Source organism: Carcharhinus amblyrhynchos, chromosome 7 (genome assembly GCF_965287045.1).
Source record: "Carcharhinus amblyrhynchos chromosome 7, sCarAmb.v2.hapA, whole genome shotgun sequence".
Lineage (NCBI taxonomy): Eukaryota > Metazoa > Chordata > Chondrichthyes > Carcharhiniformes > Carcharhinidae > Carcharhinus > Carcharhinus amblyrhynchos.
This window is the reverse complement of record NC_137330.1, coordinates 23,661,184-23,680,017: the sequence shown is the minus strand read 5'-3', so window position 1 is coordinate 23,680,017 and position 18,834 is coordinate 23,661,184. Positions and strand designations below refer to the sequence as shown.

At 41.7% G+C, this 18,834-nt stretch overlaps 1 protein-coding gene across 1 annotated transcript in view; it reads left to right on the top strand.

The window, feature by feature from the left end:
• LOC145345358 (CUB and sushi domain-containing protein 1-like) overlaps window positions 1-18,834 on the top strand; it is a 1,850,124-nt gene that overhangs the window by 1,672,302 nt on the left and 158,988 nt on the right. Inside the window, exon 48 of the mRNA XM_080193174.1 lies at window positions 2,808-2,996. Coding sequence (XP_080049300.1) covers window positions 2,808-2,996 — 189 coding nt within the window. The remainder of the gene's footprint in view (window positions 1-2,807; window positions 2,997-18,834) is intronic.

Sequence of the window (18,834 nt, the reverse complement as noted above, 5' to 3'; positions counted from 1 at the left end):
ATGTGTCTTGTAAGAATAGTCATCCACTTGCCTTTCAGGCAGTGCTTCCTGGTTATTATCAACCGCCACACAAATTAGAAAAAACAAAATTCTCCCTTCTCACCTCTGACTCTTTTGACAGCTGCCTACACTGAGAATTCAATCAAGGTTCCTTGTAAACCGACGTTGCCCACGGATGTCATTATGGTTCTGAAAAGGTGTTTAAAAAGTGGTATTTCTTGGAAGTCCAGGATAAGGAGTACTGATTGAACCAAGTCATGCAGAAACTGCTCATGTTATGAAGCTTGCAGTCATGTCCTGTGTGGCGAAAACCTGGATTCAGTCTTCTGATTAGACATTACTGCACTTGAATGAGATGAGTGAGTACTTGGTGAGCTGACATCAGCCACTCTGCATATACAAGTACTGCAGAACATGTTTGTCAGGAGACTTTTACAGCTAAAAGCTCTCTTAATCACTGCTGGAAAATTCTGCCCACAGCGTCTCTGTAGGTTTGGCTTACATGTACATTTATAATGTCAGAACCATGATGAGTGTGACTGCTGGAGGTGTAAGATATTAAATCAGGGCCAAAGCGAACAATTAAAACTTCTAATTATTTCTAAATAATTTAAATGATTTCAAATTCAAAATGTTATAACAAATTCAGAAATGAGCCCCTCATTTGTTTCTTTGCACCATTGAAGTTGTGATTTTTCCCTTGTTACTGGGGATAAATTCAACGGCCAGGGTTCAGTTCATATTATTTTTGTTCTGCACCCGTCCAGGCAACTGTGCTCGCACCATTGTCCATTGCAGTGGAGAAAGGCAGAAGAGTTGTAAGAACAATCAACTCTTGTCAGCTGCGTCGCTCCGGAAAGCTGCACACTCTAAACCACACCCCTCCCGACAAAAAGAGAAATATTTCAACCAACCGCATGTCTACTGCTGAGGATGAAATGAGCTTGAGACATTTTCTTGGCTTTGAAGAAAATCAAAAGCCATATTAAATCTGTTACACTGGGGAATGCAATGTGCAGATTGTACAAATTGGCAAACTACCTGAAGAGAGATTTCTCCATTTGAGATGGCAAATCTTTGAAATACACATCTGAAGTAGGGCTGCTCAATTGTTGAGTTCAGTGATCAATAGGTTTTCCGATATTGTTGTGTCAAGGATTTGGGGACAATGCAGGGAGTTACAGTTGAGGTAGAAGATAAGCCATTATCATATGGAATAGCAAAGCAGGCTCGAGGGACCAAAAGGCCTACTCCTGCTCCTCTCCCTGGGACAGGATTTTTAAGAGCTTGGGATCCTGATTAGGAGTGGGCAGGCAGCAATAGAAAACTCTCCTGGCAGCTCCTTGCTATGATTCCAACCCTCAGTCATTTTGAAAAGGTCAGTTCAAGATCAGATGTGTTGCCCACTGGGGAGCGAGAGGCTCATTAGTTTAAATTAAGGGAAATTTGTAGTCGGCAATGCAGTCAGCCCTTGTTAGTTCCAGGCCACCAAGATGGGCTGAGGGTGGTGTTGGGCACAATGGATGAAATGAGATTCTCCAATTCTTTCCCCACAGCCACCCCCTGTGCCTGTTATGGCCACTGGGCCATAGTTTCAGGCACTCGTGGGGGCTACTCCTCCAGGATCACAGTCAGGCAGCTGTGGCAATTTAAAAATAACAAAATAAACGTGCTTTTCCAGTGGATTTCCAAGCGTTGAAAGCTTCTCTTGGCTTTCAGCATCAGGGGCTTGCTTGCTTAGGATTACTAGGATAGTAATCAGGTCCTACCAGTAATTAGTAGAATCTGATTATTATCTTCAATCAGATAGTAAGCCCACCCAGTGTGTGCGTGTGTGTGTGTACGTGTGCACTTGCATTCGTGTGCACTTGCATTCGTGTGTTGGTGTGCATGTATTAAGATTTAACTCCAGTTTCAATTTTCATGCAAGAGATTACACTGCATAATTATCAATTGCCTGCTGAGTATAAGAAGCCTTTTTTTAGAAGTTCTAAGTAAATCATTACCTACAGATCCCACACATTTAGGGCACAGTTGTTTCATAGTGATTAACATCTCTTTACTTCATAACGTTGCAGTTCTTTATACGGTTTGAAATACCTTGTAATAAGTTATCCTACTCCATAATGACCCCATGGCTCATACTTCTTCATGATGAACCGTGACATGATAATAGTCTCAAAATGACTCATCTGATCACAGTAACATCCACCATTTCAAATACTGTGGGTGCTGTAGTGCGGGATAAATGCAGCCTGTGTCTCCACAGTTTACCATGTCTGTGGGATACCTTGCAGCTCTTCATGATATAGATCTTCACAGTGGCTCAGAGCTTTTTAATAGCTCGTAGCTTTTTCATTCCAAACAAGATCAGTCAGTTTGCATCAGTCAGTTTGCATTCAAAAACCCTAACCTCAGAATTGCCAGCAAGTTTTGGGAAAAATGGCTGCTTTCAAGGTTCTCACCAATTGTTACACACACTCTTTCAAAATTCCATTGTCTTCCAGAGCAATCTGACAAGAGTATTTTCGAATTTTCAATGTATCAAAAAATCAGTGACTCTTCAAAAGGATTCTCTCGCATTGAAAACTGAGGTTACTCAATTGAATAGATAATTTGTGATGATATGGTATACATTATATCTGTCTTGAGGACTTTGTTAGTCGGGAAGAGGGGAGCAGAATTTAACAAGTGTTGTGGTCTCTTATTTAAGATTTCCATCAACAATTATATTTTCTGTCGAGATTTATGTTTGTTGAATCGTGAGTATTCAACTTCAATGAAGAAACCATTTTTTGTGCTTCCAGCTTCCTATTGCAGCTTGAACAGTGTCCCTTTGAATGGCGGAGTGTTGAACAAGACAGTCGGTGCTCTCAACAGCGTGGTGAGGTTTTATTGTAAAGCTGGGTACCGGTTGGTGGGTCGGAGTAATGCCACCTGTAGACGGTTTCCGAATGGCATGTATCAGTGGGACGCTGCCAGCCCAATTTGTCAAGGTAAGAATGAATAATGGTGAATAATAACGGTAGATAATTCCATTCTCAATGTACTGAAATGGTATTTTCCCTTTTAGATTTTAGACAATGTTAAATAGACGTGCCCCTATTTTTGTTACCTTTTGTTTGTGTACCATTGACTAATATTGTCAAGTGCCTCTTATTGAATACAATGCTTTGACATTTTCTATCACATGTGGTTGTTTGAGTGACAAGGTGTGCCAAGTAAATCATAGTTTGCTTGCAGCTATTTGTTGTTTGATCACAATCATCCCAAACATGTTTTTATTCAATATGTTGTGAATCCATTGGTGTGTTAGAGACTTGTTATGCAGTATTTATTCAGTGCTCATATTAATGACCTTTATCAGTACACTGAAACTGTTATTTCTGCCCATCTTGTTTGATAGTTTTCTTTCTGTTCAAATGGGGGAGAACAGTTTATTCCTGTTGGCCTCCAATCCTGTTTTTGCTAAAATAATGAATTATTTAATCGACAAATTACACAGTTTAATGAAATAGAAATGGGTTTCTGCTTTCATAATTGCAATTCAAACAATGTTAAATTGAAAGAAATAAGACTAAACATTATTGTAAATCCATAAAGCGTACTTATGCAACATAATGAATCAAATCCTAAACTTGAGACTTCTGTCATTCTTTTCAACCACTTAAAGACCCAAAGCGTAAAATTTGGAGCCAAACAGTCGCTCTAAAGATTATTGTTGGTGCTTTTCATAATTGCTTCAGCATCACAAACAAGATCCTACACTTACAGAAGGAATATTTCTTTTTAGCACTTAACTGCTGAGACACCTCCTAATATTGCAATCATTATGTTAGGTCAATAATGATATCTTTTAATTACTATGTTTCATAAGTATTTTTATAAAATAATAAGCTGTTCAAAAAGAGCTAATTGCAATGTTGAACTCATGCATCAATACCCTTAAGCAGCAATACAGTGACAATTCTGTATCAAGCTGCCCCTCATTATTCCTTTTGCTTTCCTGCTGCTATTTGCCCTCTGCACAGATTTTGATAGCTACCCACACTGGTAGTGCATGAGGATCTTGCATCTTTGTCTTCAGCCTGGCCACCCTTCTCCCTCCCAACCCAATATTGCCCAAACCTCAGCAACAAGACACACCTGCGACTGTAATGCCAGCCAATCAATGCATCTGATACTTCTCTTATTCACATAGCTGGAAATATCTTACCCTGAACTTGGGCTTTTGCTATTAATGATAAGTGAAAGAGATTGCGCGACAGCTGCATCTTGACATGTTTGTGTCATTATTGCTGCATGGCATATTCTCCCTCTTTCTGACCAACCAACAGGTCAATATTGAACATATAAAATATGCCCACAGATATATATGTGGCACTTGGTGATCTCTTTCCTGGCAGGACACCAAATATGGAGTGGCTGACCCAGAATGTGGTGTTAAGATTAAGTTGGAGCAAATGGCTTTCCAGATTATTCATGAGCACATTGTATAGCAACTTGGGGTGAAGGGAAGTTGCATGCTTAAATGTAGAAATCCAACGATTGCTGTCAGAGAGACTTGGCACTCAGCAATTAGCTTCCCAAACATGAAGCCTTTCTGACTATTTAAGTATTGAAATGCATCAAATTGTGTAAAGATGCTGGGTGTGTGTCGTAAATACAAACTAATCTTAACATAAAAAGATTAGTCTTGCCCACTCCAATCACTATATCCTTTTAGATACTTTGATAACTGCTAATTCCTGCCAAGCGACCTTTGTGATGTTGAAAGTTAATGACTCTAATTGTGTCATCTCAATCCTTAAGATTTTACTTGTTGATAGAAATGATAAAGGTGCAAAATCTGTATTTTATTCATTTCATTATTTTGTTGACTTTGTATCCAATCTTTCTTTCCCTCCCTTGTAATTCTTACTTGACTTGTAATGCCTTCAAACTCATCCTTAATGTCCTCTCAGCTTTCCTGCTGTGAATTTCACAAACCTCATTGATTAATGAGATCACATTGTTCATTGCCCCATTCGCTCAGATGCCCTGTTTTCTTCACTGCACCCTTTGCGGGTTGGACCTGCGGTAGCCTCCCATGCAGAAAAGTGACTCGCACCGAAGGGAAAAGGCAAATCTAAATTAAGGCAAACTTCGTTAGGTGCTATGCTACAACAAAATATGACCCATTGTCTGACCCTTGCAGTTACTGATGAATGCAATGATACTATTGCACTGGCAAAACTGAGTGGCATGGTGGCACAATGATTAGCACTGCAGCTTCATAGTCCCAGGGATCCAGGTTCAATTCCCAGCTTAGGTCAGTGTGTGTGCAGAGTCTGCACGTTCTCCTGTGTGCATAGGTCTCCTCCTGATTCACTGGACCAAGTTTGATATTTTCCTGAGTAATGAAGTAAAATTGTGCTGACAAATACCAATGCAATGAATCAGCGAAGATGATGGTCTGTGAATGAGACTTTCAAGTTCAGGGCAATCTTAAAAACATGAACACCAGAGTGTAGAAATTCAGATCAGTGAGGTTCATCTCCAAATATGTAACATGTCATACAGTATTCCTGACAGACCTGAGTGGCATGGTGGCACAATGGTTAGCACTGCAGCTTCATAGTGCCAGAGATCCAGGTTCGATTCCCAGCTTAGGTCAGTGTGTGTGCAGAGTCTGCACATTCTCCTGTGTCTGCGTAGGTTTCCTCCCAAAAGGTATCCTGATTAGGTGTATTGGACATGCTCAGTGTACCCTAACAGACGGTGGAGTATAGCGACTGAGGGACTTTCACAGTAACTTCATTGCAGTATTAATGTAAACCTACTCGTGACTTGAATAAAGAAACTTCAAAGACTGGGAATTCACATCCACTAGATTCACCAACAGAAATATTGTATAAACATGTTACATATTTGGAGATGAACCTCACTGATCCGAATTTCTGCACTCTGGTGTTCATGTTTTTAAGATTGCCCTGAACTTGAGAGTCTCGTTCACAGTCCACCATCTTTGCTGATTCATTGCGTTGCTATTTGTCAGCACAATTTTACTTCATTACTCAGGAAGGTGTCAAACTCGGTTCATGATAGGTATGTTCAGAGAGCTATTTCTAATCTACATCTCTTACCATTCGAGTAAACTTCATATATGTATTAAAGACCCCCCATGTGATGGTAAAGATTGATTTTTGTAGCATTGAGCTTGTTTTTTGAATCTCCTATCTTGTCAGAAAATTCATGTAATTTTATCACATTCACAATTCATGTCATTTTATTGCATTGAACTGAAGTTGAGATTTATTTAGTCTTGCACTGTGAAATTTTGCTGTAAATAGCAGCAGTGGCTATTTTTGGTAAATGTGTGATCCATTTTGAAAAGCAAACAACTCTTTTGGTGTGGTGTTCCTATGCTGCCACCTTGTGTCCACCAAAGTTACTGCCACTCACATTGTCCTCTGTTCATCAACAGGCTTACAGAATATTTCTATAAATAGTATCATTGCATTCATTGTGATGTTGATCAGCTAGCTTAAACTACCTTTCCTTTACTCTTTTTTAGTCGTCCCATCCTCTTTGTGGTTAACCGCTTTGTACCTCTCTTAATGTCATTTGTTGCCTGGGAGATGGACTGATCAGGGTTGTTCACTCTGGAGTCTATTTTTTACCTTTCTTTTTTATATCTTTCTTGATAACTGAACTAAGAAACTGATATGAAAATGACTTAACTGAACTTGCCACATAAATACTTGTGAGCCCAAGAACGGGGGAAGGTTTATGACTCAGTAGTGAATCTCTCGCCTCCTCACTTCTGAAAGCCTGTTCGCCATTTGCAAGCGCAAGTCAGAAGTGTGGTGGAATCGTCTCCACTCGCCTGGATGAGCGCACATCTCTAACAATACTCAAGAACCTCGACACCTCGTCCAGGAGAAATCAGCCCACTTGATTGGCACCTCAGCCGCAACCTGCACTCCCTCCACCGCTAGCTAGCACACAGTGGCAGCAGTGTGTACCATCTACAGGGTGCGTTACAGCAACTCGCCCAGATTCCTCTGTTAGCTCCTGAAAATCCTCAACTTCTACCACCTCGGAGGGCAAGCGCAGCAGGCACATGGGACTTAGAGCTCTATCGCTGCTCTTTTTCTGTTACTGAATCAACAGCACTGTTGGTGCTCACCAATGCCTTCTCAAGGGAAATTAGGAAGAGGGGATACATGTTGGTGTTGCCAATGATGCCCACATCCCAACACAAAACTGTAACTCATTTGTGTAGAGAGTGGGCCTCACCTTTCCACGCTGCCATGTCTTGGTACATCAGCAGATTGCACCTCCAACCTCTGAGAATCACTTTTCCTTGCTGAGATTAACACGTGGTTTCCGCTTGCAGAGGTGCTTTTCTCTGCTTCTCCATTTCTGAGTTTGCTGTATCAGGCTCCCTCTCTGGCCGGACAGGACCTGCAGCCAGACTTCAGTCAAACCGACTGGGCGATCTTTGACATTATACCAACGTAGCTCCCGCACCGCGCCCCCCTCTTAATTTCCCCTCTCTGCGGATTGTGTGGTTTCAGCTGCAGAGTCACAGTAGAAATCCAGAAGATGAAAGATTGTGAAGAATGCGCTCATGTCACACATTTTTCTGCTCCATATATCTCGTATCCGCATTTTGTGGAAAAAGTTGCCTGCATTTACCATTTCATTTTGTCATCCTTAAGTTGAAACTATTATCCCTTGTTCTGAATTTTATAATGTGGGTATGCCGGCGTTGGACTGGCGTAAACACAGTAAAAAGTCTGACAACACCAAGTTTTAGTCCAACCTATTTATTTGATAATATACTCACAAGCTTTCAGGTTAGCCCTTTCGTCAGGTGAATGGAGAGTTCTGGCCTCAGACAGAGCATATAAAGCACAGTAATCTCTAAACTGTCTGTGCTTTATATGCTCTGTCTGAGGCCAGAACTCTCCATTCACCTGACGAAGGGGCTAACCCGAAAGCTTGTGAGTATATTATCAAATAAATAGGTTGGACTAAAACCTGGTGTTGTCAGACTTTTTACTGAATTTTATATACAGCAGAAAAATATATTTGAGATTTTCTCAAACTCTTCAATCTGAAATGCTTATTTATACCTGTATCGGTTCACCCGTTCATCAGTGCGAGGAGATGTCAGAAAGGAATCCCACTCTCATCCCCGTTGAGGTCAATTTAATGAGTTGAAAACCTCAGTGGACAAGGAGGATGGAAATTTGAAGTGGTGCAATAGATTTAAGGGGGATTTGTTGCCGAGCTGTTGAAGGCAGAAGAATACAGCGTGTGGAGCCAGTTATGGCTGGCCCAGAGGATCAGCCCGGCCCCAGAAGGGATAAAGGGAAACTCAGCATTTAGTAAAGAGGTACCCTAGGCACTCAGTATGTGGTTGGGATAGTGGGCACTCAGCAATTATTGAATAGGAGTTAACACCCCCATTTGGCACTGTGAGGGCAGAAAAGGAGGCAGCAAGGTTGCCAAGGACAATCAGGCAGCACGCAAGAGCTACCACTGAAGACAAAGCTATCTGGAGATGATGGAGACCCATAGGAGCGTAGCAAATAGGAGTAGGAAAAGGCCATTTGGCCCCTCAAACTTGCTCTACCATAGATCATGGTACGTGGTATCATAGAATTCCTACAGTGCAGAAGGAGGCCATTTGGCCTTTTGAGTTTGCACTAACTCTCCGACACCATCTTACTCAGGTCGCACCCCCCCACCCATATCCCCATAACCTCACATATTTACCCCATTAATCCCCCTAACATCTTGAGACACCAAGGGTCAATTTAGCAAAGCCAATCCACCTAACCTGCACATCTTTGGACTGTGGGAGGAAACCAGAGCACCTAGAAGAAACCCACACAGACACGGGGAGAATGTACAAACTCCACACAGGCAGTTAACCAAGACTGCAGTTAAACCTGGATCTCTGACAATGTAAGACAGCAGTGCTACCACTGTGCCACCCACCATCAGTGCCATTTCCCTGGATCCCTTGATATATTTAATATCAAGAAATCTATTAGTCTTTATCCTGAATATACTGAATAACTGAGCCTCCACAGGCCCCTAAGGTAGAGATCTCAAACATTCAAAAGCATCTGAGTGAAGAGCCTCCTTCTTATCTCGATCCTAAGTGACTACCTCTTATTCTGAGATTCTGTACCCTGGTTTTAGCTTACCCAACCAGGGAAAACATCCTTCCTACATCCTTGTAAGAATTGTGTATGTTCAATGAGATTACCTGTCGTTCTTCTACACTGTAGAAAACATAGGTCCAGTCTCCTCAATCTCTCCTCAAAGGACAACCCGCCCATCCCAGAAATCAGCCTGGTGAACCATCATTGCACTCCTTCCATAGCAAGTATATTTTTCCAAGAGGTTAGGAGACCAGAGATGTACATAATACTCCAAGTGTGGTTTCATCAATACAGTTGCATCAAGTCCTCTTTACTCCTGTACTCGCATCCTTTTGCAATAAAGGCCAACTTATCATTTGCTTTCCTAATTGCTTGTTTTATCTTCATGTTAGCTTTCATTGACTTTTGAACAAGGACACACAAGTCTGTTTGACATCAACACTTTCCAGTCTCCCACCGTTTAAGAAATACTCTGCATTTCTGTTTTTTTCTTACTGAAATGGATAACTTCACATTTTTTCCGCATTATATTCCATCTGCGACGTTGTCCATCCATTCAGTCTGTCTAAATCTCCTTGAAGCCTCTTTGCACACCCCTCACAACTCACATTTCAACCTAATTGTATGTCGTTAGCAAATTTGGAACTATTACATTTGTTCCTTATATCCAAATCACTGAAACAGATGGTGAATAGCTGGGGCCCGATCACTGATCCTTGTGGTCACATCAGATAATCTGAGAATGACCTATTTACCCCACTTTCTGCTTTCCGTCTGTTAACCAATTCTTAATCCATGCCAGTATGTTATCCCCAATGCCCTGTGCTCTAATTTTGCTTCCAATGTGGAAACTTATTGAGAGCCTGTTGAAAATCTAACCACACCACAGCCGTCGGTTTTCCCCTTATGTATTCTGCTAGTTACATCTTCAAAAGTCTCAACAAGTTTGTTGGACATGATTTCTCTTTTGTAAATCCATGTTGACTATGCCCAATCCAGCCATGATTTTCTAAGTATTCAATTATCACACCCTTTATAATAGATTCTAGCATTTGTCTGACCGCTGATGCCAGACTGACAGTCCTGTAGTTCCCCACTTTGTCTCTCCCTGCTTTGGACTGTGACTGTTCAGACAGGTGATTGTACTGTGTTGCTGAAGATTTCACATCGCGTTGCACTGGATGGCAATGCATGTCTTGACTGTCTTTGTTTCTGGCTCATTCACATGATCAACTTCAAAACTTAGTGGCATCTCACACTGCATCCCGCTGGTCATTAATGTCCTCTTTACCAGAGCTGGATGAGTACATTCATTTCACAGCAGATACAGGTTTCTCTTCCATCACTGGATTCCTCCAGCATAGGGAATCATTCATTGTACCCATGTGACCATCAAGGATTATATACTACATGGAAATATGTTTATAATATTACAATGGGAAAACAAAGACATTGGTGCTGTTTTGGTAGATAAATTATTAAATTACCAGCACAAATTTCATAAGCAGCTAGGTAAATGCACAGAAAGTTGGGCTGCAGTGTGATAGATAAGTCAAAATATATGATTGTAAGGTTATACCCAGTGACCAGCTGGTGGGATCCATCAACAGGAAGATTTTTCGATCCCTCAATATCCATCCAGTCTGCAACCACAAGATATTTCTCAGTGTGCGTTCTCTCCCATCAGCTGCCATGAAATTTTTAGCCTCTGCCAGTCCACACTGATTTTGATCTTCATTACAACCCACACAGTACACGGATAGATCCTAATGGATAAAGAAAATCCCTTCAAATCATGGCAACTCACCCCAGAGCCCCAGACCAAGCAATACAACCAATGTCAACTGTTCAGTAAGATGCACATTCAGCTGGCTACTGGACTTCTGAAAATGCAATTCCATTGCCTGAGTTGCTGAGGTGGTGTTCTGCAATACATTCCTGCAAGGGTCTTCATCATTGAGGTATTCTGCTGTTCACATCATAATATGGCCCCTTAGAGGTGTGTGGATCTTGAGGAAGCGGAGGCCTGAGAAGGAAACAACTCATTGGGAAAGAACAGAAACAGAAGTTGAGCAAGGAGGAGGCAGAGGAGGTGAAGAGAGATGATAGTAAAAAGGGAGGTTCCCCTGTTTTACAATGAATTGGCTCCCTCCTGTCATCTTCCGAGAAGCAGACTTCTCTCCTCTCCCTCTTAGCCTTAGCAATAGATCCAGGTTGGCTTCAGTGAAGCAAGGGACTGCCTAACTCACTTGTCATTGATGCGATGGAATGGCACAAGCCACTTTCTCTCTGGGAAGTAGTAGCTTTGATAATGGCTGTCATGGGGAGTCTAAATGAATCTCATAGTTCATTTGATCTGTTTCCAGTTCCATTCCCACTGGCTCTAATTGGACAGGAATTTGATCTCTATATGATTAAGTACTCACCCTGTGAAATATGAACTTGAATCAATTTCTCACCAGAAGATGGTTTCTGACTCAAAATTAATCTATTTCCTGTTCCATGTCTTGAATGCGAAAATTTAGCCCATTATCTTTTCCCTTAAATGGAAAGACAAAACTGCTCCATATGCAGAATAAACCAAGACAGATATAATTTTACAATCTTATATTTTGACTTATCTATCACATTGCAGCCCAATTTTCTGTGCATTTACCTAGCTGCTTATGAAATCTGTGCTGGTAATTTAGTAATCTATCTACCCAAACAGCACCAATTTCTTTGTTTTCCCATTGTAATATTATCAACATATTTCCATGTAGTATATAATCTATACGACCTTCCCTTTGTCAAATCTGATAACTTTGTAGCTCCCCATATTAAACATGCTACCTCTCTGTTGCCTGACTAACTTCTCCAGATCAGTTACACAATTTGATTATTTTTTTCCTGGTTTGATCTCGGCTGTAAATCCACTGGACGCTTTGAACATGATTAGATCCTCCAGATCTTTTCCGATATGATTGATCACTACCACAGCTACTTGTGCAACACAACTTACCGCTACCAAATGTTGTCCAATATGCTGCCACCTTTCCCATAAGTCCAAACCTTCTGGAGTAGTATATAACGTGGGACAAAGCTATCCCATTTTGGAATCGACCAAAAGGATCAACCCCATTTGTTGTAGTCTTTATACCTAGAGCTGCAGCAATCTTCCATACTTCCAGACCAAGGTGTCTCATTGGCTGTGGTCAAGGGAAATACATGTAGCATGGAGGAATTCAGAGATGGCCCCTCTTTTGGTTTGCATCACAACTCTTGGTGTTTGGAGAGGATGGTGATGTGCTGTCATCTCCCATTTATGTGTACTGTGGAGCACAGTCTCTACAAAGATACACAAGACCTTTTCCTGGGCACTATGTGCAGGAAAGTCAGAATTATGTTTCTTGCAAGTGCACTTACGATTTCACTCTCCATAGTAGACAGAAATTTCCTCCCCACTTTCTAGAAAACAATCACACTCACTGAGAGACTGGAAGAGCTGATTCAGTCAGCTGGGAAGAACTCATTTCAATTTGACATCATGGTCAAAGTTTGTGTAATTGCAGCAGGTTAGACATCTCCTAGATAGTAAGATTGATTCCATGTGCCATGCCTTCATTTTACTGAAGTGACAACATCATTTATACAACACTGATCAACGTAGCTGGTACATAGGGCACTGATCCTTCATACATTTTATGTTACCTGTTCTCACAAAAATCCAATTTCATTGCAGATGAATAAATATATGAATGTCAAGCTGTGAATAAATGTATCTTTACTTAAAAAGTGAAAGAAATAAATTCATTGCTCTGAATTTTTACTGTTGCTGATGAAATACTGAAGGTGGATCTGAACAAAAAAACTGCAATTACCTTTTGAATTCTTCCAAAGCTGTTCCTTTGCAGACTTATAAAATAATCAGCAGTGCAAATATGAACTGCAGTTTGCTTAAATGGAGAAAAAGATGTTTTATACAAGATATCTAAACAGTTTCAGAATATTATACATAAAAGAAGCAATCATGTGCACAGTGGATATACATATATTTGTTGAAGACACAGTCTGAATTTTAACCTGTTAGGACAGGTAGGTTTCTCTGTCGGTGGAAGGTTAAAATATCAGCAACTGTGGAGAGGCTGCCAAAAACCCATCGGGTTATGCATTTTAATTAAGCGCCTTTAATAACATGTGGGAAATTCCCATGAGAAAGGCAGTCTGACATTTACAGGTGGAAATGAGAATTACCTGCTGCTTTAACCCTGGATTCTGTTTTTATCCCTGAATGCACTGGCTTCCTGGGGCTCAGTAAATTGAGCAAAGTACGAGGACAGCCAGACTTGATTAATTGATAGGCAAAAATGGCTTTGAAAAGACAGCTGCTTGTTTGCCTAAGAGAAGAGTGTTTGCTTGCAGGAGATGGGCCAGGATGATGCCTGGGATGGAACATTCGAGTTGTGAAGAGAGGTTGGATAGGTTTGGGTTGTTTTCGTTGGAGTAGAGCCTGACTGAGGGGTGACCTGATTGAGGGGTACACAATTATGAGGGGCATGGACAGAGTGGAGAAGATGCAGCTATTCCCCTTCATTGAAGGGTCAATCGCAGGGAGACATATGTTCAAGGTGAGGGGCAGGAAGTTCAGCAGGGATGTGAGGAAAAATGTTTTTATCCAGAGGGTGGTGACTGGCTGGAATGCACTGCCTGGGGGGATGGTGGAGGCAGGTTGCCTCACATCCTTTAAAAAGTACCTGGATGAGTGCTTGGCACATCATAACATTTCAGGCTATGGGCCAGGTACTGGTAAATAGGAATAGGTGAGAGGCCAGGTGGTTTTTGCGTTTAGGTACAGACTCAATGGGCCAAATGACCTCTTTTACACTGTATAATTCTATGTTTCTTTGTATGATTTGTTCTCAGCGTGATTGCACTGCTTTGGAGGTGATTTCTAATATACTGGAAGTCACTTCTGCCTTGTTTGAAGTTTTTTTTTAATGCCTTGGATCCACACTCCCCTGCTGCTAACTTTCATATAAGCATGCAGTCTTGGACTGCTGATGAGGAAGAAGTGGAACGGCATCAATGACACCAATATCATCAGGAGCAATTGTAATCCTTCTGCACCAAAGGACAGAGGGGATGAGGCACAGGGATGCAGCTCACACAAAGGAGGTGACATCCTCAAGACAGGATATACAGGCAAAGGATGAACTCCCCAGACACCACTGAGCACCAGTGCCTCAGGAGACCTAGACATTCCCATCAGGTCATCACTGACATTTGCAGCTCACTGCAGTCAGTCCCGCTGCCCAAAGAGGAGCTGATGTGCCTGCTTTGCCAGTGGCTGTCAAAATCATTGCAGCAGGGGAGTGCAGATGTAAGCCTTCTGGCAACTGCTGGTGGCACAAATGCAACACCCAGATGCTGAATGCCATGTTTCCCAGAGCTGGCACTTAGAATCCAGAGGATCCATAAAGTGACTAGTTAAAATACGATGACCATCATATTTTAAGGTTTCCAAGCTATTCTGGAACTCAGAAATGCCAATTAGATTGTTTCTTTCAGAATATTATGAGTAAGAACGTCTATACATTTTACATAGCTACTCTACCATTCTCAAGGACTAATATAATTTGGTGACGATACCTTCTTATACTGCTTATTTATTCTAATTTTCTAATTTATTTCTTTCCCCATCTCATAATTCACCATCTTCCTCCATCTCATAATTCACCATCTTCCTTTCCCCACTCTATTTCTTTTTCTGTGTCCAATTTGACTTTCATTCACCCAATTGTCTTCTCCATCGTTGGCCCTGTTTTTTCTCTATCCTTGTGTTTCATTGGTGAAGCAGATCGGTGTTCTTGATGTAGAAGGTGTGAGGTTAGTACCACTGCCTCCTTATCAATTCACATTTCCAGCCAATTTGGCATCAACATTGTGTAATTACTGCGGGTGAGGAAGAACACTTCATCTCACTGTGAGACATACGATGAAGGATTCTACTTATATTACCATGATATATTCTATTGTCTTTAAGGAAACTGCTTGGGCACCATGAAAGAGCCTTGTATAAGTTACAAAGAAACCTTTGTGGACAGTACTGAACTATGTTCATATTTACAGTCGTTATGTACAGAACCCCATACTTGGTCCTTACACAATGCTACCCATCTCTAGACTAGAACTGGCCTTTGGCCATTTTAAAAAATTAGTTGATGGGCTGTGGGCATTGCTGGCCATGGAATTCACCAGGAAGGAGCTAAAGAGAGAATTAAGAAGAGCTAGAAGAGGACATGAGAAGACTTTGACGGATAGGATCAAGGAGAACTCTAAAGCTTTCTATAGGTATGTCAAGAACAAAAGATTGGTAAGGGCAAGATTAGGGCCAGTCAGAGACAGCAGTGGGAAGTTATGCGTGGAGCCTGAAGAGATAGGAGAGACACTGAATGAGTATTTTTCGTCAGTATTCATGCAGGAAAAGGTCAGTGTAGTCGAGGAGAATACTGCGATACCAGGTTGTAGACTAGACAGGATTGAGGGACATAAGGAGGAGGTGTTAGCAGTTCTTGAGAGTATGAAAATAGATAAGTCCCCTGGGCCAGATGGGATTTACTCTAGGATTCTCTGGGAGGCTAGGGAGGAGATTGCAGAGCCTTTGGCTTTGATCTTCATGTCGTCATTGGCTACAGGTATAGTGCTGGAAGACTGGAAGATAGCAAATGTTGTCCCCTTGTTCAAGAAGGGGAGTAGAGACCATCCTGGGAATTATAAACCAGTGAGCCTTACTTCTGTTGTGGGCAAAGTTTTGGAAAGAATTATAAGGGATAGGACTTATAATCATCTAGAGAGAAATAAATTGATTAGGGATAGTCAACACGGTTTTGTGAAGGATAAGTCGTGCCTCACAAACCTTAATGAGTTTTTTGAAAAGGTGACCAAAGAGGTGGATAAGGGTAAGGCAGTTGATGTAGTGTATATGGATTTTAGTAAATCGTTTGATAAGGTTCTCCATGGTCGGCTACTGCAGAAAATGCAGATGCATGGGATTGAGGGTGATTTAGCAGTTTGGATCAGGAATTGGCTCGCTGATAGAAGACAGAAGGTGGTGGTTGATGGGAAATATTCAACCTGGAGTTCAGTTACAAGTGGTGTACCTCAAGGATCTGTTTTGGGGCCACTGCTATTTGTCATTTTTATAAATGACCTAGACAAGGGTGGAGAAGGATGGGTTAGTAAATTTGCTGACGACACCAAAGTCGGAGGAGCTGTAGACAGTGAGGATGGATGTTACAGTTTGCAGAGGGACATAGATAAGCATTTGCCCACGGAATCTTGCAGGGTATTATTTATTCAGAAATCGCACTATGGGAATTGGCAACAAATGTTTATGCGCAGTCAAGTGAAGTTCCTTTGTCCTTCTATTTTTAAGAACAACCGAAGCCGTTGACGATAAATTGGCTAACGTCTTTGATAAAATGACAGGGAACCTCAGATGAATATTTTATTTTGTTTGTTGCTAAAACTCTAGGATCTCAACTACAATGCAAATATACTGGGAATACCAGAGATTAGTTGCAAAGTTGAAGGTTTTCTATTTCTGTCTGAAGTGAGAAGCCATCATCTTGTATCTGAGCGATATAATTCATCATTAGAAGAAAGAAAATACATGCCTTCTGAAGTATGAAAAGGGATTGAGAGCTTATTAAACATATCTGAAGAATTCATTCATATTTTCTTTACTTTTGTTGTAATATTAATTATTAAATGTTTGGTTTCTGTTCCTATTTTATTTTCATTTTGATTTAGATGTTTTTGTCTCTGTCCCCACGGTTCAATAAATGGCTGAAGAACAATGGGAAGAGCAGTGCAATTGAGGAATGCCCTGTCAAGCTAACACACAGATTTCAGGGCTGCCTGATGCAGACCAGACGCTCCAGGAAAATAGTGTGTGGGGCTAAAAATCAGATTCACAGCTGGCACCAAATACTCTACAATCATTCCATTTCCTTTCTACTGGCCCAGAAATGGCTGTGGGCCAATGGGCATATGTAAAGTAGTATTTAAATATGCATTGCCTGTTCAATGCTGGATTCTCCCTACTCCTGGGATCTTCCGATCCTCGAGTGTGGCATGAGCCTGGCAACAATCTCTGCTGGTTTCCACTTGTGGAGACCAGACATGATGACCATACTCAAAGTCGATTGAAAGCATGGGTGGTCAGGGCCATGGCTGGGCAGTGCTCATTTGGTAATGCCCACCTGTCACTTGGCAGTGCCCACCTAACATCCTGGCAGTATGCACTTGGCACACTGGCAGTGCCAAAGGGATGGTGCCTGGGTAGGAGCGGGCCCTGAGCAGGGGCCATGACAAGGTGGCTGTGATGTGGGGAGGGCTTGTGAAGGGGTTTGTCTATGAAGGGGGTGGTGTCTGTGTTGGGGATAAGATGTGAAGGGGGCAGCCAGACTCACCAGCATGCCTGGCACTGCCAATCCCGGAACTGGCGTGCTGAACAAACTAACATGGATCGCTTCAGTTTTCTTGTCATTGTGACAAATTCATTTTTTGGGAAAATTGCAGCCTCTAACTTACATTACCAGGTGAGAGTGGATGATAATGAATTGACCACCCTTTTTAAATGTCACAATGGAGCCTGGCAATGGAGTGGGAAAAGCACTATTGGAACCAAGCATGATGATCTAATCTTAATACTTAGCAGTCTGTTTAATAATAAGGTGACAGTTGCTGTTTCTTTTGACTTGGGGCCACCACAATGCTAGTTCATCACCCTCCTGTCAGTCACCCATTCTTCTTCCAATCCCACTGCACTTATATGTCTGATCACCATATCTTTCCATTTATCTTAGGCCTGCCTCTTCTCCTCCTGCCTTCACCATTTACTTTACCCACATAGTCATCTGCTGTGGCGAGAGAATATCATACTTCAATCTCTTCTCCGCTATTTTCTGCAATTCTTCCTCGATCTTCACTGACTGCCTGATTTGCTGGCTCCTGATCTTACCCTTGTTATTTCCACGCATTTGCAACTCATTCATATCCAGTCACTTTTCCTCTTTCCTGGTGTTACCCATGTTTTGGCACTATGTAACAGGGCCAGGCTCACAACTGTTCTGTGGATTCTACCTTTCAGTTTCAGCAATAATTTTCTAACAGATAACACTCCAGTGCATTTCTCCCGATTACTCCGACCAGAGTTGATCCTTTCTCTTTTATCCTTTCACAGAATGTGAGTGTCTCTGGCTCGACCAGCATTTGAACCTAGTTGCCCTTGAGATGGTGGTGATGTGCTGCCTTCTTAAACCGCTGCAGTCCGTGTGGTGTAGGTACACCCACAGTGCTATTAGGAAGGGAGTTCCAGGATTTTGATCGAGGAACAGTGATATAATTCAAGGTCAGGATGGTGCATAGTTTAGAGAGGAACTTTAGGTGTTGGTGTTTCCATTCAAATGCTGCCTTTGTCCTTCCAGGTGGAAAAGGCCGTGGGTTTGAAAGGCGCTGAACTTAATTTCGATTTCCTTGTTTCCATTTTCTGCCAGCAATTATCCCACATACTTAAAACTATGGTCAGCAAAATACTGCAGATGCTGGAGTCTGTAACACGAACAGAATGTTAGAAAAAGTCATCAAGCCTGCTAGCTTCTCTGAGAAGAGAAACAGAGTTAATGTT